The 27,505-nt window shown below is 40.2% G+C and overlaps 1 protein-coding gene across 1 annotated transcript in view; it reads right to left on the bottom strand.

Annotated features, from left to right (window-relative positions):
* GALNTL6 (polypeptide N-acetylgalactosaminyltransferase like 6) overlaps positions 1-27,505 on the bottom strand; it is a 1,595,017-nt gene that overhangs the window by 129,363 nt on the left and 1,438,149 nt on the right. The window contains exon 8 of the mRNA XM_075849659.1: positions 23,445-23,552. Coding sequence (XP_075705774.1) covers positions 23,445-23,552 — 108 coding nt within the window. The remainder of the gene's footprint in view (positions 1-23,444; positions 23,553-27,505) is intronic.

A 27,505-nucleotide genomic window follows, 5' to 3' on the forward strand; every position in this document is an offset into this window, starting at 1 on the left:
TTTTTACAGGTCGTCATAAATGATGCTATAAATTTGTTGTGTAGCTTGTTACATTTGTGACAATAACAAATATTTGTATAGTATTATGTTTTGGGACTTATATTTAATAAAGTTTATTTATTGTAAAAAAAAAAAATTGGCATTTGTGTGTATTTTTTTTCCTGATTTTTTATTTTAATTAATTGCTTTTTTTCCATTAATTTTACTTTTTCTTTTATCGCATAGGGGGATTTTAATTTACATTTCTATGTTTTAACTTTAATGTACTGGCATATATCTATATGCCAGTACCTTAACCTGTGTACTAATAGTACACAGGCAGTTGTTAGGGCATACCTAAGTATAGCCTAACAGAAAATATGGTCAGACAGCCCTGGGGTCCTTCAGTGGACCTTGAGCTGTTTGCCTATAGAAGGTATGTTACTCAATAGCGTCACAGGAATTCCCAGCGTCACAGGAATTTCCTGTGACGCTATTAATGGGTGGGGGGGGTCCTCCCTTCTCATTTTCACTTTGAATGCCACAATTAGCTTAGTTTATGGCAAAGATCAGAGGTGTTTTTTTATCTCTGCCATCACAGCGGGGCTGCGGCTGTGTATTGCAGCTGTTGCCTCCTTCCAGATCGCATGGGCACACTTGATGTGCCCGTGCGATTAGCATGACAAGTATGCTCATCATGAAGCAGCAATGTCCTGCCGCTCATGACGAGCATATACATCAAGTGTCGTCAACCGGTTAAAATATATTGCACAAAAGGTAATTCAGTTTTAAAAGTACTTGACTGGCCCAAAACATTATTTATAATTACTTCTCAATACTGCTAACCTAAGATAACACATTGTTAGACACTTAAAAGGCCATACAATCTAAAGAACTAGTTTGGCAACAATTATTTCTCTCTAACTCCTCCATTAACCCCTTCCCGCTTTGGCCACTTTTGACCTTCCTGACAGAGCCTCATTTTTCAAATCTGACATGTTTCACTTTATGTGGTAATAACTTCGGAATGCTTTTGCCTATCGAAGCGATTCTGAGACTGTTTTCTAGTGACACATTGGACTTTATGTTACTGGCAAAATTTGCTCGATATATTTAGTATTTAATTGTGAAAAACACCAAAATTTAGCGGAAAATTGCAAAAATTAGCATTTTTCTCAATTTAAAGAAATCTGCTTGTAAGACAGGCAGTTATACCACACAAAATTGTCGCTAATTAACATCCCCCATATGTCTATTTTAGAATGGCATCGTTTTTTGAACATCCTTTTATTTTTCTAGGACGTTACAAGGCTTAGAACTTTAGCAGCAATTTCTCACATTTTCAAGATAATTTCAAAAGGCTATTTTTACAGGGGCCAGTTTAGTTGTGAAGTGGCTTTGAGGGCCAATTATATTAGAAACCCCAAAAAAGCCACCCCATTTTAAAAACTTCACCCACAAAGTATTCAAAACGGCATTTAGAAAATTTCTTAACCCTTTAGACGTTTCACAGGAATTAAAGCAAAGTAGAGGTGAAATGTACACATTTCATATTTTTTTGCAAAAATTAATGTTTTATCAATTTTTTTTGTAACACAGAAGGTTTTACCAGAGAAATGCAACTCAATGTTTATTGCCCAGGCTCTGCAGTTTTATGAAATATCCAACATGTGGCCCTAGCGTGCTACTGGACTGAAGTATCGGCCTCAGACGCAAAGGAGCACCAAGTAGATTTTTGGGGCTTATTTTTATTAGAATATATTTTAGGCACCATGTCAGGTTTGAAGGGATCTTGCGGTGTCAAAACAGTGGAAATCCCCCAAAAGTGACCCCATTTGGGAAACTACACACCTCAAGGAAATTTTCTACGGGTATAATGAGCACTTTGCAGAAATTATTGGAATTAGGCAGTGAAAATGAAAATCTAAATTCTTTCAAAGAAAATGTAGGTTTAGCGATTTTTTTCTCATTTCCACAAGGACTAAAGGAGAAAAAGCCTTCTCCCGAGTAAAACAATACCCCACGTGTGGTCATAAACAGTTGATTGGACACACGGCAGGACTTAGAAGGGAAAGAGCGCCATTTGGCTTTTGGAGCTCAAATTTAGCAGGAATGGTTTGCGGAGGCCATGTCACATTTACAAAGCCCCTGAGGGGACAAAACAGTGGAAACCCCCAAGAGACCCCATTTTGGAAACTACACCCATTGAGGAAGTTATCTAGGGGTATAGTGAGAATTTTGACCCCACAGGTTTTTTTGCAGAAATTATTGGTATTAGGCCGTGACAATGAAAAAAATGTAGATTTTCAAAGAAAATATAGGTTTAGCAATTTTTTTCTCATTTCCACAAAGACTAAAGGAGAAAAAGCACTCCAAAATTTGTAATGTAATTTCTCCCAAGTAAAACAATATCCCATATGTGGTCATAAATTGCTGTTTGGACACACGACAGGGCTTAGAAGGGATAGAGCGCCATTTGGCTTTTGGAGCTCAAATTTAGCAATAAATTTGCGGCGGCCATGTCACATTTATAAAGCCCCTGAGGGGACAAAACTGTGAAAACCCCCACAAGTGACCCCATTTTGGAAACGACACCCATTGAGGAAATTATCTAGGGGTATAGTGAGTGTTTTGAACCCACAGATTTTTTGCAGAAATTATTGCAAGTAGGCCCTGAAAATGAAAAATCTAAATTTTTTCAAAGAAAATTTAGGTTTAGCTAATTATTTCTCATTTCCACAAGGACTGAAGGAGAAAAAGCAAAATTTGTAAAACAATTTCTCCCTAGTATAACAAAACCTCACATGTGGTCATAAACTGCTGTTTGGACACACGGCAGGGCTTAGAAGGGAAAGAGCGCTATTTTGCTTTTGGAGTTCAGATTATGCTGGATTGGTTTCTGGGCGCCTGTGGGACCAAAACAGCGGAAACCCCCAAAAGTGACCCCCATTTTGGAAACTACACCCCTCAAGATATTCACCTAGGGGTGTAATGAACATGTTAACCCTGCAGGTGTTTTTCATAAATTAGTGTGCACTCGATATTGGAGAGGAAAAATGGGATTTTTCCATAGATATACCAATATGTGGTGCCCAGCTTGTGCCACTATAACAAGACAGCGCTCTAATTATTATGCTGTGTTTCCCGGTTTTAGAAACACCCTACATGTGACCCTAATCTTTTTCCTGGACATTTGACAGGGCTCAGGAGTGAAAGAGTACCATGTAAAATTGAGGCCTAACTTGGCGATTTACAAAGTATTGGTTCACATTTAAAGGGCTCAGATGTGAAATGATGAAAAGAAAGTAACCCCATTTTGGAAACTACACCCCTCAAGGTATTTATTAAGGGTTGTAGTGAGCATTTTCACAACACAGGTCTTTTCCATAAATGAATACGCTGCGGATGGTGCAAATTAAAAAGTTATATTTTTCCCTAGATATGCCATTTTTGTGGCAAATGTGTCATGCCCAGCTTGTGCCACTGGAGACACACACCCCAAAAATTGTTAAAAGGGTTCTCCCGGGTATGGTGATGCCATATATGTGGAAGTAAACTGCTGTTTGGGCACACTGTAGAGTTTAGAGGGGAGGGAGCGGCATTTGGCTATTGGAGGGCGGATTCTGCTTGGTAGTAGTTTTATTTGAGTATTGCTGGTGTTTCCGTTTATAAAGTCGTGGCATATGTAAGCTGGGCAGAGTATATGAGCGGCATAGTTAGGTGGTATTATAATGGAGTAAAAAAAACAATAAAATGATCCATAGATGTGTGTTATGCTGTGAAGCAATCCTTTATGCACAGGCCAGTGTCGCACTGATATATGGCGTCCTTTCTTATCCCTTTTTTGGTCCACACTCCGCACCTTTGCAGTTTGGGTACTTTTTCTAGGAGAGTGTTGTCCTGGTATAATACGGGCACCATCGCTTCCAGCGGATATGTTTGGGCCCTACCCTTCCTGGTTCCCTAATTTTAGGGCCTTGATAAATTGCCTCTTGAAACAGAAAAAATGTTCCCCTCGGACCTGCACAACTGCATATTTTGTATTTCCTGACTTATTGGAGCCTTAACTAATTTTATTTTTTCATAGATGTAGTGGTATGAGTGCTGTTTTTCTGCGGGATGAGCTGTAGTTATTATTGTTACCATTTTGGGGTACATGCAACTTTTTGATACATTTTTATCCTATTTTTTGTGAGGCAAGGTGACAAAAAAGCAGCAATTCTGGCATAGTTTTTTTTTTTTATACAGCGTTCACCATGTGTTATAAATCACATGTTAACTTTATTCTGCGAGTCAGTATGATTCCGGGGATAACCAATTTATAGCACTTGTTTATGTTTTACAACGTTTTGCACAATAAAATTACTTTTGTAAAGAGAATGTATTTCAAGTTGTGAGAACCATAACTTTTTACATTTTTCGTCGACGGAGCTGTATGAGGGCTTGTTTTTGTGAGACAAGCTATAGTTTTATAGGTACCATTTTTGGATACGTGTGACTTTTTGATCATTTTTTATTTCAATATTTGTAGAGCAAAGTGACCAAACAACAGAAATTCTGGTACAGCTTTTTAGTTTGTTCTTTTTTACGCTGTTCTCCGCATGCAATAAATAATATAATATTTTTATAGCTCAGGCCGTTATGGTCGCGGCGATACCAAATACGTATGGTTTATTATTTTTTTCAATAATAAAAGGACCTGATAAGGGAACAGGGTGATTGTATTTTATTTTATTACTTGAAACTTTTATTATGTTTTCAAACTTTAATTTTTTTCAATATTTTGTTCACTTTTTTTCAAGTCTCACTAGGGGACTTGAAGGTCCAACTGTCTTTATTTTATTTTTTTCTCGAATACATTGCACTACCCACTTAGTGCAATGTATTAGATCTGTCAGTTATTCAATGACAGCAAGCCGATTAGGCTTCGCCTGCCGGCGGGGCCTCATCGGCTTCCATAATGGCAGAGCAGAAGGCCATTGTGTCAGGGCTGGCGATCTTCTAGCAACAGCTAAGATGCAGAGATCTCTTTCAATCGCTGCATCTAAGTGGTTAATGGCAGGGATCAGAGCTAGCTCCGGTTCCTGCCGTTACAGATGGATATCATCTGTAACATACAGCTGACATCCACCGCTGATGACGCCGGCTTAGCTCCTGAGCCGGCGGCTACGGAAGGCTACGGAAGGTCCTGAACAGCTTCCATGCCAGGCAGACCGGGAGGCCAGTATTAGGCCTTCAGTTGCCATTGCAGCCACCGGAAACCCCGGCAATATCATTGCTGGGATTCCGATGAGCTGTAAACACCTTAAATGCAGCGATCGCGTTTGATCGAAGCTAATTTTGTTCCCCGCCATTACAGCCGGATGTCAGCTGTAAAATACCTTTGACATCCGGCGATGATGGTACCGGCTCAGCTTCTGAGCCCGTGCCATGCATTTGGCGTATGGATACGGCAAAATGCGGGAAGCACTAGCTTTCCATGGCACACCCATACGGCAAATGTCGGGAGGGGATTAATATGCATGTTTGGCTCTGCTGAGGAGGCAAGTTTATGCAAATGTAAGAGGGAAATAAAGCACGATCTTCAGTCATGACTTATCTCCTGTGGGAACCAAGGAACAGTTATATTGAAATCCAACATGACCAATTTATTTTTCCCCCGACATCTGGCTTTGAAATCGGCAAGATTTGTTTACTGTTTATGGGCACTTTAACCTCTTAATGACCAGGCCATTTTGCGCGTCAATGACCAAGGATTATTTTTTGTTTTCTCACGGTCGCAGTCCAAGAGTCGTAACTTTTTTTTTATTCCATCGACATGGCCGTATATAGGCTTGTTTTATGCGGGACGAGTTGTGTTTGCCAACTGCACCATTTTTGGATGCATATGATAGATCAATTAACTTTTATTAACTTTATTTTAGGAGAGAATTGAAAATAGGCAGCTATTCCAGGATTGATTTTCACGTTATAAATTTACGCCGTTTATTATGCAGCGTAAATAACATGTTACCTTTATGCTATGTGTCGGCACGATTACGGGGATACCAATTATATAAAGGTTTTATGTTTTGCTACGTTTGTACAACAAAAACCCTTTTAGAAAAAAATTACTTGTTTTTGCATCACCGCATTCCTAGAGCCGTAACATTTTTGTTTTTCTGTCAATGTGGCCGTATGTGGGCTTGATTTTGGTGTCGTTTTTTGGTGTAGCTTGAAGGTGTAATTTTCATTAGTACTATTTTGGGTTACATAGGTCTTAGTGATTAACTTTTATTTTATTTTTTATGGGGGAATGGGAGAAAAAAAAAAATTTTGACATTGTTTTTTTGCATTTTTTTTGGACACCGTTTATCCGGCGGTTTAATTAATGTGTTCATTTTTTTTATTGAGTCGTTACGATTGTGGCGATACTATATATATATGTATGTTTTGTTTGTTTTGACACTTACTAAATAAAACCACTTTTTGGGGAAAAAAAGGTTTTATTTTTACTGTAATTTATCTGATTTTTTTCATAAACTTTATTTAACCATTTTACTTTTTTTTATCTTTAGATCGCAGATATAATGCTTTGGTATACTTAGTATATCAAAGAATTATTGCCTGTCAGTGTAAAACTGAAAGGCAATCTATTAGGCCATGCCTCTGGCAGTAGAAGGCAGACCTGGGGGCCTTTGTCGTGGAAATCCAGCAGCACCCAGCTATTTCTTTGTGGGGGTGCCAATAGGGTGATTGTCAAACACATTAGGTGCCGCTGTCGCTATTGACAGAAGCATCTAATAAAAAAAGTTTTGTAACAAATAAAAAAAAATTAAAAAATTAAAAGCTCAAAAAAAACCTTTTCCCATTTTCCCTCAAGCACAATGTAAAAAAAATAAAATGTTTTAAATAACTGGTATCGACGCATCCGTAAAAGTGTGAACTATTACAATATATCATTATTTAGTCCGCACGGTGAACGCTGTAAAAAATAAAAAATTAAAAACATCAGAATTGCTGTTTTTTGGTCCCTTCTACTCCCACAAAAAATTTAATAAAAAGTGATCAAAAAGTCTAACGTACCCCAAAATGGTACCAATATAAACTTCAGCTCGCCCCGCAAAAAATAAGCCAACACATGGCTAAATCGACAGAAAAATAAAAACGTTATGGCTCTCAGAATGTGCCGACAAAACTAAAATTTTATTTTTAACTATCAGTTTTTTCCATGTAAAAGTAGTAAAACATAAAGAAAACTATATAAATGTGATATCACTGTAATCGTATTGACCTGCAGAATAAAGTTAACATGCCGTTTTTACCATATGGTGAACGCCGTAAAAACAAAACCACCCAAAATGTTGAGGAATCACAGTTTTTTTTCCTATTCCACCCCACATATATATTTTTTTCTCGTTTCCCACTACATTATATGGTACAAAAAATGGTGCTGTGAAAATCTACAACTCGTCCTGCAAAAAACAAGCCCTCATACGGCAATATTGATGGAAAAATAAAAGAGTTATGGCTTTTGGAAGGTGGGGAGGAAAAAACAAAAGTGAAAATCCGGAAAATGGCTGAGGATGGAAGGGGTTAAATTTTAACCCGTTCCTGCACAGCCATTTTTCAGATTTTCATTTTCATTTTTTCCTCCCCACCTTCCAAAAGCCATAATTTTTTTATTTTCCCGTCTATATAGTACTATGAGGGCTTGATTTTTGCGGGACGAGTTGTAGTTTTTCGTAGAATCATTTATTGTGCAATATAATGTACTAGGAAATGTGAAAAAAAAATAATTGTGGGGTAGAAAATGAAAAACACAGCGGTTCCTCCATTGTTTTTTACGCTTCGTTTTTACGGAATTCACTGTGCAATTAAAACAACATGTTAACTTTATTCTGCGGGTCAATTCAATTACGGCGATACCAAATATATATTGTTTTTTCTATATTTTTTACTACTTTTACAAGTAAAAACCTAAATGAAAAATAAAATGTATTTTGTGTCGCCAATTTCTAAGAGCAATAACTTTTTTATTCTTCCGTCGATTAAGTGATATGAGGGCTTATTTTTTGCGGGATAAGCTGTAGTTTTTAATGATATCATTTTGGTGTACATGCAACGTTTTTATTACTTTTTATTTAATATTTTTGTGAGAGATGAGGTGACCAAAAAATAGCGATTCTGCCGTTTACAATTTATTTTACAGCATTTACCATGCATTTACCATACCAATAATGATATATTGTAATAGTTCAGACTTTTACGTATGCGTTGATACCAATTATGTTTATTTTTTAATTTTTTTTACTATGCTCTAGGGGGAAAAAGGGAAAAGTTTTGTTTTTTTTACTTTTAATTATTTTAATTTTTTTTACATAAAAAAAACCTGTTATTTTACAATTTTTTTATTAGTCCCACAAGGGGACTTCAACCAACGATCGTTAGAGCGCTTGCACTATATACTGCAATACTAATGTATTGCAGTATATTGTGATTTTGACAGGCTTCTATTAAGCCCTATTAAGGGCTTAATAGGAGCACAAAGATGGCGGACCTGGGGGCCTTCATTAGGCCCTCAGGCAGCCATAGCAACCATCGCCACCCTGAGATTGAATTGCGGGTGGCGCGATGAGCTGTTAGAGGGGGTCGCCCCCCTCTTTCTAACAATTTAAATGCTGCGGTCACTATTAACCGCGGCATTTAACTAGTTAAACAAGCGGGATTGCGCTCGCAACATACAGCCGACACCGGAATCATATGGAGCGGGTTCACTCCGTGAGCCCGTTCCATACTTCCCCTACCCGCCTTTGGCGTATGGATACGTCAAATGTCGGGAAGGGGTTAACAGTACAGAAAAGGTAGAAAGCAAAAATCAAATTAATATTTAAAATGTAAAACAAGAAATATAGAAGGCAATGCTCAAATCTAAATACATAGTAATTGTATTGCTAATGCTGTATAGTTACTGTACATGTATTTTATTGCATTAACTCCGAATCCATAGTTACCTATGTAGTGTAGAGGAGTTACACTACTTAAATTGTATATATGATGACATGTTTTCATGCTCGTGCACGTTATTGTTTATGTACCTTTAATAAAAATTTTGGCAGATTTTGGACTTGGCTGGTTCATTATAGAGCATCTCTAAGAAGCTTCTGGAAAAGGGGTGAAGCTACAGCCTGGGTTGGCTGACCCCTCCCTGTTGACAGTTAGTGAAGTCTAGGGCAGGATAAGGTGAAGTAAGGAAGATCTCTCAGGAGGAGCAGAGGGAGAGTTTGTGAGGTGAATAGTCGGTGGACTTCACATCTAAGACTAGGTTACTTGGTCACTGGCCTAACCTAGCAAGCCCTGCAGCTTCCATGCTGCTCTAAAGTTAATAGATTGGTACGGCGCAGACGGAATTACCAACCAAAAAGTCTTGCACCCTCTAACTGGGAACAGCATATATAGAATAGCTGATCGGAAAGGAAAAGAAAGAAGTGAGAGACCTGCACTGTTTCCTATGAAATCTGCTACAACCCGAACTGTGGCTTTGCTGGAAATTAACTGCTTTCAGTAAAGGTAAAAGTGAGTTCACAAAGTAGCATCCCTTTCTTCTGCCTTATTGCACTACAATATCATGGGCACCTCAACATACACCAGGCTGGGAGACAAATATCCGAGGGTGTGCCCGGGGAACTACTACTACCACCACCCTCTTCACTGTGCCAGCTCTGGGAGCGAGAGAAGATTGGGGAGACAACCCTAACCACTGTGAACACCGTGTTTTACTGCTACCACTACTACTCCCATCTTCTCCATACTCCCCTTTGGGCTGCTGCACCTATAATCCATGAATGGCATTGATCGTCTCACCAAGAGTGAAAGAAGCTGTCTATTTGAGTCGTTTCTATATTGATACCTAGAGATTTTACGAGAAGACATCATATATTACCTCTTGGTTTTGAGAGTGATTTATTAGATATTATTATATCATCATACACTACAGATACATATACCTTGATGCCCCTATAGAAATGAATATTTATTGCTATAGGGAGAAAAAGATAAGCAACTGCCAGGCACCTCTGGCAGCGCTTATCTCCTGGAGGAACACAGTATTGGACTTGATAAAATCCTACATGCCTGATACATGTATTTTACCATAGAGGATGTTGGGGGCAGTCATGCTGTCCCTATATACATTAGATGTAAGCTGGATTGACTGACAATTATTTAATATTCATAAACACCTTTTGAAAATAAATTGAGAATAAATATTGACAATCTCAATACATTGTATATAAATTAATGGATGCCAAATTATATATGATCTTCAAATATCTAAGAAAAAAGCTTCATATTCTAATTTAAACATCATTTAATATCTGATTCTATTCATAATTCTTGTTATTTGCTTGACCTCTGTTTTTATTTAGTTCTATTTATGGAGCAAGTCATAGTTGTAATTATAGTACTAACTGATTCATAAAATGTCAGCAGGTTCCAGAGAAGAACACAGTGTTCTCACAAATCATATCACATAAAGGCACATCTATAACAGGTTATGTAAAAGATAGACCAAGGGATAATAAAGGCCAAGGCTGGTAGTCTAGACAGAGGAAAGACACAACAAGCATGCAATATAGATATTTTGAAAAAAATATGTCTAACTGTTGCACAGTTCAATGTTCTACCATGTTTAGGTTTTATTATTGTTTGCAATTTTCAAATATCTTATTTAGATAGATATTGATCAAACTTGACCTGCTGTTTTTTTTTTTTTTAAATTGGGCTACAAAAACATATTGTAGCTCTGAATACTAAATCCAAGTAAATGCTAGTGTTACATTTATGGTGTGGTCTTCCTTAAAACGTTAATGCACGAGACAAGACATATTTTATATTATTGTTATACACCTGTTTAACACAAGTTTTAGTTTATTTGAATTTAATACAAATCTCTTTTAATAATCTCTCCATCTATTTTGCTAGACCTATGACAAATAGCCAATATAGCTTAAGGAATTGTTGAGTTTAAATGCCCTGCAGCGCCAGGGGGCACTAAAACCAATGGATGTACATTGATACCAGAGGAAGTGTCACGTAGGGTTCGTGGACCCACTGGGCCGTACCGCCTTGGTGGTATGGCAGCTGGCCGACAGGGCGCAGGTCAGAGTCTTTAGTTCATATAGGGTACCTGTGGCAGCGCGGACAGTAGCAAGGCTGGCTTGGCTGGGACTAGGCAGCAGGTAGACGTCAGGCGTGGAGAAGCAGGACAGGTGTGGTATACAACACAGCACGGCTACAGCTCAGCACGGAACTAGATCAGGATACAGGTTATAGGATGCAGGAACAGGGAACACTGGAAGCAGGAAACACTAGGGGACCATTTGCAAGACAAAATTGGAATATCAGGGGCGTAGCTAGGGGGGGGCAGGCGGGGCATGTGCCCCGGGCACAGCTTAGAGGGGGGCCAGCGCCCCCTCCTCCTGCACTTTAATTGTACCTGTGTCGCAATTCAGCGCCTTTCCACGAATGAAGCGACTGGTACCTTTTGTACCAGTGACGCTTCTGTCGATGAAAGGCGCTGACTGACTGACAGGGAAAGTCATCCTGCCCAGCCAATCAGCACCTTTCATAGACGCCGCGTTCAACCCCCAGGAGACCTGCGCAGAAGAGAGCAGGTCTCCATGGCTGCCGGACGGCGTGGGAGCGGGAATAAGGTGAGTTTGAATAGTTTTATTTTTTTAATTGTAATAAAAGTGTGGCTGTATCTACGGAGGAGACTTTATCTACACATGGGGGGCTTTATCTACGGGGGGGGTGTCTATCTACAGGGGGGCTATCTACAGGGGGTGGGCTATATACAGGGGGACTATATCTACAGGGGTTGGGCTATATACAGGGGGACTATATCTACAGGGGAGCTATATCTACATGGGGACTATCTACAGGGGGTGGGCTATATACAGGGGGACTATATCTACAGGGGTTGGGCTATATACAGGGGGACTATATCTACAGGGGGGCTATATCTATAGGGGGCTATATACTGGGGTGGGCTATCTATGGAGCACCATATACAGGGGTGGGCTATAGCTACAGGGGGGGCTATATAGTATATAGCCCCCTGTAGATATAGCCCACCCCTGTATATGGTGCTCCATAGATAGCCCCCCTGTAGATAAAGCTCCCTGTACATATAGCCCACCTGTATATAGTCCCCCTGTATATAGCCCACCCCTGTAGATATAGCCCCCCCTGTATATAGCCCAGCCCTGTATATAGCCCAGCCCTGTATATAGCCCAGCCCTGTATATAGCCCACCCCTGTAGATATGGTCCCCCTGTAGATATGGTCCCCCTGTAGATATGGTCCCCTTGTAGATATAGCCCACCCCTGTATATAGTCCCCCCTGTAGATATAGCCCACCCCTGTATATAGTATCCCACAAATAGCTCCCCATATAGTGCTCCACAGAAAGCCCACCCCTGTATATAGCCCCCTTGTACATATAGTCCACCCCTGTATATAGTGCTCCACAGATAGCCCACCCCTGTATAATCTAGTGGAGCACTATATACAGGGGTGGACTATATGTACAAGGGAGCTATATACAGGGGCGGGCTATCTGTGAAACACTATATACAGGGGTGGACTATATGTGGAGCACTATATACAGGGGTGGGCTATATTTACAGGGGGGCTACATACATGGTTGGGCTATCTGTGGAGCACTATATACAGGGGTGGACTATATGTGGAGCACTATATACAGGGGTAGGCTATATCTACAGGGGGGCTATATACAGGGGTGGGCTATCTGTAGAGCACTATATACAGGGGTGGGCTATCTGTAGAGCACTATAGGGGGAGTTATTTGTGGGACACTATATACAGGGGTGGGCTATATGGGGGCACTTTCTACAGGGGGCTCTATGGCAGGCACTATCTACAGGGGGCACAGTGTGTGTGTGTGGGACACGGTGTATGGTGCTATTATAATTAGAGGTGCAGTGTATGGCGCTATTATATTTAGGGGCGTAGTGTGTGGTATAATGATAACTTTATATTTATTTATAGGTGCAGAAATGTTGGTAAAGTGAGAAGCTGAAGACATGTGAGCGGCAAACTGCAGAAATGGTCTGTCCCCGGGAGAAGTCGTCATAGAGGTCTGGACCGGATGGAGAAAAATAACTAGAATCTGAGACGTCACCGGTGAGTCACTCAATGTAAATGTTTATTCTGCCTCTAATCAGTAATGTAGTCACTGTACGATCTGCAGTGAGATGATGGCTGGTGTGATTATAATATGATTTATTTTTTTGTGAAAATACATCTCCCAGCATATCCTCACCATTGTTCGGACCATGCTGGGAGCTGTAGTTTTACGCCGTACATACCTATACGGCAGGGGTTGCACTAAATTGAGCTGTATTTGTTCTGGGGCTGTATATATGTACCGAGCTTGGTTCTTGTGTTGTGTATAGAACTATATTGCTTGTAAGATGTACAAATGTTTTTATGCTCGCGTTACATAAAAATAAATGACATGTCGATTGGTAGAGAAAACAAACACGACGAGGGGGAAGGAGATGTCGGGAAAGAGGTTGGGGGGGCGCCAAACTGAATCTTTGCCCCGGGTGCTGGAGAACCTAGCTACGCCTCTGTGGAATATCACAACAACACTCAGGCATGGGAGTATGGGGCTGGGACCTTCTTATAGACCAGGGTGCTCTGGGAGCAATTAGCTCAATCTCCAACATGCGTGCGCTTTGGCTTCTTAAGTGTCCGGACTGAGCTCGCGAGCGCACCCTGGTGGTCACTCTGGAGCAGGATGGACCTATGTGCAGACATCTCTTGAGAGAAGGGCGTTGACTGGATGGAAGGAGTTCGTGGTCAGCGACCACGGATGTTACAGGAAGCTGATTGTACTACAAAGTAGAACGCTGAGCTTCCTTTATAAATGTAAGGACTTCTTTTTAAAGTTTCTTCTCTTAACTTTAAAACTCAGCATTTTCATTAGGGTCCACACGGCTTCCTGGAATGATGTTGATTTAGAAGGTAAATATACAGTATGAGAACCCCTTGTAACTTAAATTTTGTAATGTGGAACAATGGAAGGGGTTGTCTAAACCAAATAATTCCTCGGTGGCAAAGCTGACATTATTAAATGCATTAGTAATCAAGTTCAAAATAAGGCCACTAAATTATTAAATGGGAGGTCACTCTTACAATGAGAAGCTAGAAAAATTGTGTTTGTTCAGCTTGAAATTAAGATGTCTTAGGGATGATCATATTAACATGTATAAATTTATGTATAAATATATGGGTGGTCAATACAGAGAACTGGCACATAATTTATTCATTCCAAGAACTGTGAAAAGGACAAGAAGACATTCAGGAAGGGGTTCTTTACAGTTAGGGTATGTGCACACGACCTATTTTCAGACGTAATTTAGGCGTTTTACGCCTCGAATTACACCTGAAAAGACGGCTCCAATACGTCTGCAAACATCTGCACATTGCCTGCAATGGGTTTTACGATGTTCTGTGCAGACGAGGTGTAATTTTACACGCCTCTGTCAAAAGACGGCGCGTAAAATTACGCCCGAGTCAAAGAAGTGCAGGACACTTCTTAGGACGTTTTTGGAGCTGTTTTTCATTGACTCCAATGAAGAACAGCTCCATTACGTCCGTAAAAGACGCCGCTAAAAACGTATGAAATTCAGGAGCTATTTTTGCCTGAAAAAAGCTCCCTAATTTCAGACGTATTTTGCGTTGTCGTGTGAACATACCCTAAGAGTAGCCAAACTATGGAATGCTCTACCCCAAGAGGTAGTAATGGCAGATATTGCCAGCATTTTTAACTATAGATATAAGTGCTAACAGATATTGTTAGCACTTGTATGTCACAGGCATCCGTATAACATACACCTTATGAACTATTCAATAGCTTTTCATATCATATATATGGTAAACGTATCACATAATCTTCTATGGGTGACTGATTCCTGTCACAGATGACTAACTGTGGTATCCATCACTCATAGACTATATCTGTTTAACCTATACATCATGACAATGGTCATGAATATTCATGACGTATATGGTTAACTAATATATTATAGTATAATAGTCTATGGGTGACGTATGCCACTGGTAGGCACTTGTCACAGTCTCCTGCCAGCGGTCCCTACTGCTGGGTCTAGTACCTTCCCTGCCGGCCACCTGGCCCTCCAGGTCACCGGTGTCTGGTGTATTACTCCTCTCGTGGCCGTAATGTTCCTAGTGAGCACGTGTGCACGCTCTGTCTGCCTCTAAATGGGAACCAAAACCCCTCTTCCAATCCCTGCTAATTCCTGGACTACTTAAAGTACCTCCATAATCTACCTGGCGCCTGAGAAACACTGGAACCACCTTGTTGTTCCTGGGTGCATCTGATTCCAGTCCGCAATTGCTGTCTGTTGTCAGCCTGTATCCAGTTGTCTGTTTTCAGTCAGTGTCCAGCTATCCGCTATCTGCCTGTTTCCTCCTCTCTCCCTATACCTACATTTTTCAAAACCTGGGACCTCAGCTAGACTTCAAAAATATAATTTTAATTATTATTTTTTTATCTAACACAGATTACACAACTCCGACTGAAAATCACCACAGCAAGTTCAGTTCAAATGTTGAGCCATAAACCAAAACTAGGAGAGTCCAAGCTGTAAAGATAAGTTATGTAGTGTATTCACAAAATTACTCAACTTTTTTATGTAGATGAATTCTATATATAAACTGAGAAATTTAAAGTGTGCCAAGAGACCAAAAAATAAGGAGGATGGGGCCATCTAGCACAAAAAGATCCAGGAAGGCAGTAGCCCGGGCGCCTGTGCAAGCCAGAAATGTGTATTCGGCCACAGAACTCAATCCAGGACAGGAAACATTGTCTTGGAAAGAAGTTGAATGCACATTTAGCCCATACAGTCTATATTTGAAAAGGATGCTTCAGCAGCAATATTCCCAAGACAACTTCCTCCCTTTAGGATAATCTTGAATTTAGTTCTGGCAGGTCCCTGTTTAATTGAGTAGATCAAGCTACCCAACAATGTCCCCATTCGGGAATTATGAAATCTTATTTGAATATCTAGATAGCACTATCTGTATGGTACAAATTCTCATTATAAAGACATGTTCGATGTTGTTGGACCTTTTTACCATAAGGAAGACACTTATCTATTTAGAAAATGTTCTATTAAAAACATTCACCTAGTTTTATCTTTTCTAACGAAAGCAGTGTAAAACAATACACTAATAATTTTAAAATTTGTTGATCCACTGACAATGGAAGCTAAAATAGAGATCCATATTTTATCCTTCATTGTCTAATATGGCGGAAAAAACTGTTCTTTAATAAGAAAAAAAAAGAAAATCCAAAGTCGGCGATTCCATCTATCTCTATTTATAATCAAATAACATTGTTCTAAATTAATGCAATCAGCATCCCAAATCAATACAACATTGGGAGTGATTAAAAAAAAATTAATAAAAAAGCCCACCTAGACTGGACCCAAGGTCTAACTTGAAGCACCTATGCCCCAATGCAAATTCTTAAATAGTGGCTTCTTATGTGGCAGAGGGGTCCAGAAACTCCTGAAAGGCAAAAGTGCCCAAGGGTGATTGCTACTTTTGCATGCCCTATAGCTACTAAGTGGACAAGTTTTCAACCTGAGTTCTGCACAGTTTACTATGTGGCTGAAATGAAGGGACAACTTCTATGTACCTACTTGTAAACTTTACTATATTCTAGGTGTGATGACCCGCATACCATTTAAGAAACTGCAGTGTCCCCTAGATACTGTGATGTTCTCACTAGTTGAGCAATTCCCCCAGAGCGCAAGTTATAGAATTGCTCTGTAAGCGATTCCCCAAAGGCAGCTGGAAACTGTCAGAAATAAGCGTGCAAATAATCCGCTACCTCAAGTCCGTCACTACTTTGATCAGCAGAGTCTAAAGGTACTCTATGGTCTTCACCAGAGCCCACTGCAAAGCAGGTTGGATTTGGCTGCATAGAACCCAGGTTGCATTAACAGAATACGATGTTGGACAGGAGGTGCAATGCAGGCAATATCAGAATGGAAAACCGAACAGCCAGAGGGTAAACAGCAACAGAGTTCACAGCCAGGAGAGAATGAGTCCAAATCAGAAAACAGAAGAATGCCAGGAGTTGCAGAAGTCAAAACCAGCCGAGAACAGAATGTCCAAATCAGTAAGTAAAAGGGTTAACCTAAAGACAGAGCCGAGGTCCAGTTCCAAGAATCAAAATAGTCAGGTGATACAGGGTGTAGCCAGAAGCTAGATCAGAAACTGCATACACAAAGAAATTTACAAGCAACAATGAAAGAATTGATCAGACTTAAATACTCCACCCTAGAATCCGATAGGATGAAAACAGAGAAATTAGATTGGCTCTGCAGCTCAACCCAGACCTGTCCAGAAGCTAGGCTAGTAGTCATGACAACCTTAAAGAAACGGACATTTCCTAACAGATACTGCCTTTTCTTAACCAACACAGATTTAGTGTCATAATAAAAGTTTCTGGGTTGTGTTTGGAAGATAATGGAGATGGAGAGCATGCATCACATGGAAACAATTGCTTGGTATCTAGACTGGGCCGCAGTTTATGGCACTCTGATAGTATATTCAGTATAATTTTATAAGTATTCATTTTTTTGTCTACTTTATCTCTATTATTCCCCAGATACATATGTGTTATGTTTAAAAAGGCACCACTTTTAAGACATGTCTCTGTACGTCTCCCTGATCAAATGTTATAGACCAAACCACTAAACCTTGTTCCCTTTTGTTTCCAGAATTCAAATTCAATCAAAGCTTGTCAAGAATATTCCTTGTTCTACTGCTGGTCTTGTTTGGAAACACAACATGTCTAGTCAGCAATTAGATAACTCAGAAAACATTATTTCATGCTGTCGTGCCTGGGAATTTAATTATCCCTTGCTCTATTTACTATAGTCTTTCTACAATGTGAATGCAGCTCTCATATCCTCACAGTCTGTGAATGTCACCCACATTATAGCTTACTTATCTCAAACCGATTCCCTTATGTACTCAACATGTTTTCCTTTATATAAATGTTCACTTTTTGGTTTATTTAAAACACAATAGTTCTGACAGCATCATACAAGGGAACCATAATGGGGATGATAGCTGCAGCTTCTGCTACCACAGCAGCTTGGGGAATGGCTTGTTTTTCTTTATCCTTTTTAAAACTTCACTAAAACTGCAGAGAAAGTATTGTGCTAATGCTGCTCATATAAGCTAAGAATGATTACACCTTATCAGTATTGGGTTATTTTGGGTGATGAATTATGGGTTATTTTGTAAGTCAATATACAAATATTATAAGTCCTTTATAGTTTACATATTCTGATATATAAATATCAATTATATATCCATAATGAAATTCCAGGGACCTCAGCTGTACATAGATATTGTGTATTTGTATACACAAACATCTGTATCGGCCATCTGTGGGTGTCATACACTTCAATATATGCAGTTCTCTCACTGGCTAGCTATACTGGCATCATAGATAAATAAGTATAGAACATTTGAACAGATTGAACATGGGGGTCCCATTGGAATTCAGTTTAGAATGCACCTCTTTAAATAGATTAGAGAGGGAGTAAAAACAGAGTACTAGTAAAGAATTAGAGCTAAAGAAAAAACACAATAAGCAAGCAAGCCTACTTAATTTATCTGGCATGCTCCAAAAATTGGTTAGTCCCAGGTCCGTTTCGAAGGCTAGGCAAGGGGGGCAACTACAGGGTATGGCATAGAACTATAAGTTCTAGTTCCTGTGTCCTGGACATGCAAAGGGCAGGGAAAGATAAGAAAGCAGTCAATCATTGTTGTCAGACCTATTGTTGATGGCCCTGACAAAAAATGGAGGTTTACCTAAATTTAAGTACGTACGTAAAAAAAAATATATATTAGTTGCACACACGCACACACGCACACACGCACACACACACACACACACACACACACACACACACACACACACACTAATAGTCCAAACCCTCAGCATGTTTACTCAATACAAAATATTACTACATCTAGTTTACCTAACCTTAGCCTTTGACAACATTACATACATGCAAAAAATGACTATTCAAGGATTTGTGCAGCTGGAACTTTGTAATGTATTCTTTATTTCTTAGCTATCCCCAAGCTGAAATGTTAAGGGTTGTGTTTTATGGATATCTGTGTAACTGCATACATATACCCAGCAAAACATTGGAGAGAAATTTATTAAACACTCTACACGTAGAAAAGTCGCAATATGCGCAAAGATAGTGCGACTTTTCATTTTTACGCCGCCATCGATCCTTTTACTAGCGTAATTTATAGTGCAAATCTATGCCAAATCAAAGTTTGGAGCTAGCGTAAATTAGATTTTCTGGAGCACGACCGGCCAGAGGTAAGCATGATTTATTAAAACACATACTACTCTTAATAAATTAGGCACCTTTTACTCTAGCATTTATTATTTTAAGACTGGCGTATGAAACACCAGTCCTAATCATTTTCCCCCAATGTGTATATATAGGTAGATAGATGATAGATTGATAGATAGATAGATAGATAGATAGATAGATAGATAGATAGATAGATAGATAGATAGATAGATAGATAGATAGATAGATAGATAGATAGACTGTAAAATTATGTTAAAAGGTGAACTTGTGCCTTAAAGCAGACATGTTGACCTAAGTGTTGACACTTTAAGGGTATGTTAACACGGCTTATTTTTACAGTTTTTCAGGCCGTAAACACCCCCAAAAACGTCAGAAAAAAATGGAAGCTGAATGCCTCCAAACAGCTGTTTATTGATTTCAATGTAAAAAATGCGCTTTGTACTGACGGGACGTTTTTTTACGCAGCCGATTGAAAAAACGGCACGTAAAAAATGCCTGTAAAAATACGTTTTTGAACCGTTTTTCATTCTGTTTATAGAAAAACAGCTAAAAAAAAACGCATCAAAAAGCCATTGATGATGAAAAAACGGCTGAAAATCAGAGGCTGTTTTCCCTTGAAAACAGCTTGGTATTTTACAGTCGTTTTTCGTTCAGCGTGTGAACAAACTCTAAGGCTGGGTTCACACGACCATGTTACGTCCGTAATGTACGGAACGTATTTCGGCCGGAAGACTCGGACCGAACACAGTGCAGGGAGCCGGGCTCCTAGCATCATAGTTATATACGATGCTAGGAGTCCCTGCCTCGCTGCAGGACAACTGTCCCGTACTGTAATCATGATTACAGTACGGGACAGTAGTTCCACGGAGAGGCAGGGACTCCTAGCGTCTTACATCACTATGATGCTAGGAGCCCGGCTCCCTGCACTGTGTTCGGTCCGGGTCTTCCGGCCGAAATACGTTCCGTACATTACGGACGTAACATGGTCGTGTGAACCCAGCCTAAGGGGTTTCACAAAATATTTACTTTTAGCTTATTTTGTAATATTTTTTTAAATTAAATATACAATATTATCATATTTTCTATGTAAATAATTCAGAGCTATCTGTATGCAATGGGTATGAGTGTGTTCACATCAATGTCACCCTTCCGTTCAAGGGTTCCGCTAGACCTTTCTGTCGGAGGAGCCCATGAACGGAAAGGCAAACGGAAACCATAGCTCCCGTTTGTATTACCATTGATTTAATTGGTAATGCTTCCGTTGCAAATGGTTTCCGTTCCATAAGGTTTCCTTTTTTCCACGAAAACGCTAGCGCAGTCGACTGCGCTATTGTTTCCGCAGAAAAAAACGGAAGGGTGACGCTGATGTGAACATGCCCTAAGCAGTTAGCTGTGATTTTACATAATTACAGCATCTCAAGGTTACAATATACATTTTATTTAACATTAAAAGCTAATACCTGATGTGAGCAACTGTATTGGTGTACAAAATAAAAACCTTAACTATAATGTTCAAACCTGGTGTGAATTCAGCCTGACTATGATGATATCAGTAAAACTTGTGTGATATAACATATTTACTTCTTCTACATCTCCAAACTCAGCTCTACTAAATTGTAGTAGTTTTCATGATTGTTTGACTGATTATATAAAATGTTATTCTTGTAATAAACAAAAAGGGAAATGAAGTGTTAATGTTCGATAAGTTTTCATTTGAGTGCTGCATGGATGATGTCTAATGTTGTAGAAATCTGGCTTTATTCCAGTCCTATAAATAAATTGTTTGGAGAATGGAAATTCAGTTTGTGTCAGAGTGAACACAAGTCAGATTGCAGTGCTGAGTAATCAATGTTTTTCACCTGACGCAGCAATCCCTTCTGGGGTTATCAGGTCTAAATTTGCACTGAGAGCTGAAAAAGCTCTCAGGAGCCTGTGGAAAAGTATTGACCTGTAAAGCATCCCATCTTGCTAGTAAACAAATAAATAAATTAAAATGTTGTTAAACAGGCAGCCAAAGCTCTATTTGAGAAAAGAGATAAGGCGATTCTGTCATGATGGGCAATTCTAATAAGGGAGGGCATATAGCGTTGAATGGATTCTACAAAACAGATATAAGTACATATAAACTGAATAATACCTGTACAGCTAGTACTAGTTTATGTGCTAATTAAGGTAACAACAGAGGCACAATGCTGCCATACTGTTTAACAAACCGTACATAATGACCCATTTTACTTTGGCAGGGAGTTTTAATGGCAGTAAGTTTTGTTAAATTAACAATTTCACAAAAAGAAAAGAAAATAAATTGAGGCTTATTCACACCAGGAATAGCATTGACTTTGTCCTTTGGATCATTATGGGGGAATTTATATACCTTTCTACGCCAGAAAACAGGTCAACTTTTGGCCTTTTTATACCGCCCTTGCCGATTTTGTGGAAAGGGGTCATAAGTTTACAAAAGGGGACAGGCCACAGCAAATTTATTGTAATTTACACCAGAAAACTGGCATAAATTATAGTGGAAATCTACGTCCGCTCCAAGCTGGCGTAAACTTTACTTTGTGGGGCTTAGCCTGGTAGAGGCCCATGTTGGCCCAAGGTAGGGCGTACCTTGCCCCCCTTATCTGACTACCTCTTCAACTCCCCCGTAAGGCAAATAAATAACAAAAAATATATATGCTCACCTCACCACTTCTCTTCTCCCCTCAGCTTGATGCAGCTCATACAATGTCCTGATACCGGGCAACATTAGGATGTTGTATGTGACTCAACACTGATGACATTGAGTGCTGTGTCGCATATAAGGCCCTGATGCTTCTCGGCATCAGGACATTGTATGAGCCGCAACATGCAGAAGGGAGGGATTCCCATGTCCGATTGGGAGGGAATTGATGGCACATGGCCGCGGTCGTGCACCTCTTAATTAATCTGTAGCATCTTACTCTAGCAGAGCACATAGCTAAGACTGGCGTATGAAATGTCAGTCTTCGTAAATTTGCCGCATGTGCTAATTCATTGGCAAGAATAGGCAATTCACAAATTATTGAAAAAAAGCAGGATGAGGTTAAAGTATTTATTACTTGGGTTGCAAAAAAAAGTTGTGTTATAACTGTCTACTGGCTCTCTTATCATTCTTGGTTTGAAATCCGGCACGGTAACACGATGTCCATAGTGACAACACATAACAATGTTGATCATTTGAGGCTAGTTGGCATGGTGTCACTATGGATGAAATATCACTGCAATAATTTGCTGCTGAAAGGGGAAGAATTAGCCGAAGTTGGGCAGTACAAAGCATTTCTTTGTAGAGTGTAAAGAAGAGGACGCAGGACAAGTTTGGGGTAAGGTCATTGCAGTTGGGTGTGTTGGAAGAATTGTTATTAAAAAAATTATAGTGGCCCTTTATATGACGGCACATACTAAAATTAAATAGTTTTAAAGTAACAATGGGCACTGGAATTGAAGTAAGGACTATGTAATGTGCTGAGAACTAAGTAGAACATATCTAAAAGATCTAATGGCATTACGTTTTCTTGATGCTGTGGTCAATAAGATTAAAAAGCTGCTTTCTTCGCTGTATATGGAGTCATGTATTGTGTATACATTTGTTCACTGCTATGTACCAATATTTACCAAATACTGTATAGTGTAGGGGGATATAGGATTAAATTATTAGGCGGGGTTCCCACTGCGATTCCGCCGCAAACACTTTATGTTTTAGATCCCCATTGAATTCAATGGGGAAAACCTGCAATAAATTAACACCGATTCTGCAACCACAATTGACATGCACCACAGGTCAATTTGTGAAATCTCTGCATATCATGTACGCAGCGTGTGGATGAGATTTCTTGAAATCTCATTCACTCCTTTGAAACTGTATTATTCTGCAGATTTTCCGCAACTATAAACCTTGCGGAAAATCAGCAGTATTTACGCCACGTGTGAACTAGCCCTTATACGGTTTCATAAAATGCCATATAAAGTTTACTTTCACTTTGTTCTACTTACTCTTGCAAGGCTTGTCCCCGTTGGAACTTTGTAAGGCACATACTTCCTGTAGATATGACCTACTCTGGAACAGGGTACATCAAACATTTCCCCACCACACATCCATACCTAAAGAGAAGTAGAAAAATGTATGAGGGTCGTGACGTCACATTTCAAATTATTCATGTTCTTACTCAAGCCCAGTATATAATTGTAATTACAAAATAGCAATATTCTTACATTGCACATACATTTTTTTAGAAAATATTACTAGAAGCTAAAGTTTTCAAACTATCAACTCTTATGTTATACATAATATTCACAAAGAGATGAGCGACAAAGACATATCATTTTCTAGGTCTCTCATATGCACATAAAAACTCATGCTCCAGTGGGACTGCTGTCACTTGTAAGCAGCTCAGTCTGTGCATGTTGATATCACTAGCTTTATTGAAGATCATATTCTCAGAGAGGCTTTTAAGATCCCCAATTCCCCCACAGGCTGAAGCTCTGTGTGTAAACACTGGCTATCCAATAACAATGCCCCTGGCAAGGAACCAGCTCCAGAGGCTTCATCTCAGAAGTGACAGCAGTTCTACTAAAAGAAAGGAATGTGGCATTAATACATACAGTATTTTAAAGAAATGTCGATACTCAAGAGTTACTTGCTTTTTTTAAACAAATAATACTAATACTGTAAACTAAAGCATACAGTCTATATAAGATATAGTCTAGGCCCTAGTGTCCATTGAGACCATCCAGACCATGGTAACCTAGTAGGAAAGGTCCCACTTTGCTAATGATCAGTCCTTGGTGAGACACCATCAAGTTCCCAGTGATATAGTGAGTCTAGGTGGAAAGTGGTTTAATGTTGTTTCTCAGTGTCTTAATATTTATTTTTCTAATAACCTTATAGATCAGGAATGGCCAAACATTTTCAGATTGAGATCTACTTTTTATGAAGCCTTAGTTTGGTGATCTAGGGGACCATGTACAAGCCCTTGTGGTGCAAGGAGGACTATGATTTGCGCATAAGCCACACCAGCTAATAGCCCTGGTAAATCTCAGTGAACCCCTATATAAATCGACGATAAATCTTTCACTAGAAAAGGGTGATGAAAGAAACACCACAATAAGTACCTATGAGAAGACAGCTGTCACTTTTTCATGTGGGAAAAACAGATTAGTATCCTAACATTGAGATCTACTAGTCCCTACTCTAAGGTGTACTGGTAGACAACAAACTACTATTTGACCACCACTGTGGTAAATAATATCCAGTAACTGGAAAGTAGTGGTCTCTAACAAGTGATATTGGCCATGGTGTGTGAATAGACTGCAGACACTTTTTTACCTAGACATATGCCTGCCCTTGACATGAACCTTCTGCATCATACAGCATCGGACTGGCCCACCAGACGACTGAAGGATCCTCTGGTGGGCCCAGGCGCCGAGCTGCATCTTTCATGGAGCAGAGAGACATTATCTCCCTACCCTGCAGCTTAATCTTGTAGGCCACAGGCTGCTTAATGCCTGCTCCCTACTAGAGGTCGTGAGGACATAGATGTCGCGGCGCGGTGATGCAATGACATCACTGCACCAATGATGTCACTGCGATAGGCCACGGAATCAAGCAGAAGACCTATCCGCTCATCGTGGGAGCCGGGTTAGGTAGTTTTTTTTAATTTATTGGTGCAAAGGGGACCTACCTAGGGTCCTATTTACTATATGGATGGCCCAAGGGGCCTTATTACAATATGGAGTGCACAAGGGGGCCTATTTATTATATGGAGGGCACAAGGGGCCTAGCTATTATATGGAGGGCACAATGGGGCTTAACTAATATATGGAGGGTACAAGTTGGCCTAATTAACATATGGAGAGCATAGGGGGGCCTAACTATAATATACGGGCACAGGTGAGGGCTAACTACTATATGGGGGCACCAAAGGGATCTAACTACTATGTAGGGGCATGAAGGGGGACCCAACTACATGGGGACAAAAGGGGCCGAACTAACATATGTAGGGCACAAGTGGGCCTAGTTAAAATATGAAGAGAATAACGGGTGTAATGTCTATGCCCGCAGACCGTTGTCCTGACTTACCCTCTGATGGCCACGGCCATGGACAGGTGAGTTCCCGGTGGCATCTCCCTCCTGGGAGACGCCGGCACTCACTTCCTGGTCCAGACACTGTCTCCCGCACGGTGCGTGCGCCCGGCCTTATAGGGCCAGTGCGCGCACGTTTGCAGAATAGCTGCAATTAGCCCAGAATGCTTCTGGGCTATAAATGGGGCTCTACCCTCTCGATCATTGACTGAGTGTTGTTGTGTTACCTTAAGTTTGTCCTTGCAAATGGTCTTCTAGTGTTTTCCAGTTCCCAGTGTTTCCCGTTCCTGCTGCCTGTACCCTGTATCCTGTTCTACCATGCCTCTGTGGCTTCAAGAGTTGGAGTTGTGTTGTGCCCTCCGCTGCATCTATTGTGTCGCACCCCACCGGGTGTCTGTCTACTGTCGGAGCCTCAACTTAGCCTGAAACCACCGCTACTGTCTAAATTGCCTCAGGTACCCTCTCAGAACTATAGACATTGCATTATACCTGTTTGGCCAGCTGTTATCTCACTACGCGATACGGCTCAGTGGGTCCACACCCCGCGCCATCACAACAGGAGCCTATCTACAATATATAGGCACAATGGGGTGCTAACTACTATAGGGGGCACCAAAGGGATCTAACTACTATGTAGGGGCGCAAAGGGGGACCTTACTACATGGGGACACAAGGGGCCTAACTACTATATGGAGGGCACAAGGGGGCTTAACTACAATTTGAAGGGCACAAGGCCCTAACTACTATATGGAGGGCACAAGGTGGGCTAACTACTGTATGGGTGGCATGAGGGGGGCCTGACTACTATATATGGGCAAAAAGGAGGGCCTAACTACTATATGGGGGCACCAAAGGGAACTAACTAGTATATGGTGGCACAAGGGGGGCCTACCCACTATCTAGGGGCACGAAGGGGATCTTAGTAACATGAGGACAGAAAGGGGTCCTAACTACTATCTGGGGGCACAAAGTGGGACCTAACTACTATATGGGGACACAAAGGGGACCTAACTACTATATAGTTACACAAAGGGGGCCTACTATATGGGAACACAAAGGAGGACCTAACTACTATAGGGGGCACACAAGTTGGCCTAACTACTATATGGAGAACAAAGGGGACCTAACTATTATATGGGACACAAAGGGGCCTAACTACTATATGGGGACACAAAAAAAACCTAACTTGGCACCAAGGAGTGCTTAACTTGTAGGAAAGCATTCCTGTGTAGTGAGGGCACTATTGCTATGAGAAGTTTGAAGGGGGCACTATTACGTTTGTGAGGGCAATATTATTATGTGGAGCACAAAAGGGAGTTATTATTACAGAGTGAGCATTATATCGGTCTGGGGCACTATGGATGGTGAGTTGTTTTTTTTTGTTTTTTTTATGGGGGATGGGGAATAAGTGGGGAGGGTGCTGGAAAGGCAAGGAGCCAAATATGTTTGTGTTGCAAATTCTGAAGAGGCAATTCGTGTTTGAAAGAACTCGTCATTGAGTTCTGAGCTGGATGAAGTAGAAAAGGGAAAGTAAACTACTCCAATCTGAGAAGACATCCTCGGTGAGTCAATGTATGGTATGGTACTGTAATCACTTATATGGTCTGCAGAGCGCCTGTGTAGAACTAATATCCACCAGTATATAGTCACTGCATGGTGGTAATATTGGTCTTTGTTTTACTACACAATAAAGAGTGGTCTTGCATCCTGTCTATATATGATTTATTATTTCCTCTGATGGCCCCAAGGTACTCCAGTCTGACACTGGTATCATCCATGCACAAAAAAGCTGATACCTGCTGTCACCACAGATGTTGTATGAGGAACGTGTGATATATAATTACAAAACATCTGAAAATTAAATCTGGCAGCAAAACGATAGGCAGACAGATTTCTGTATTACGCTAAAGTTGTCTACCAAAGCAGATTTTCTTTTAACTGAGCTAAAATTCTCATCCAGTCCTAATATTAT

Source organism: Rhinoderma darwinii, chromosome 1 (assembly GCF_050947455.1).
Source record: "Rhinoderma darwinii isolate aRhiDar2 chromosome 1, aRhiDar2.hap1, whole genome shotgun sequence".
Taxonomy (NCBI): domain Eukaryota; kingdom Metazoa; phylum Chordata; class Amphibia; order Anura; family Rhinodermatidae; genus Rhinoderma; species Rhinoderma darwinii.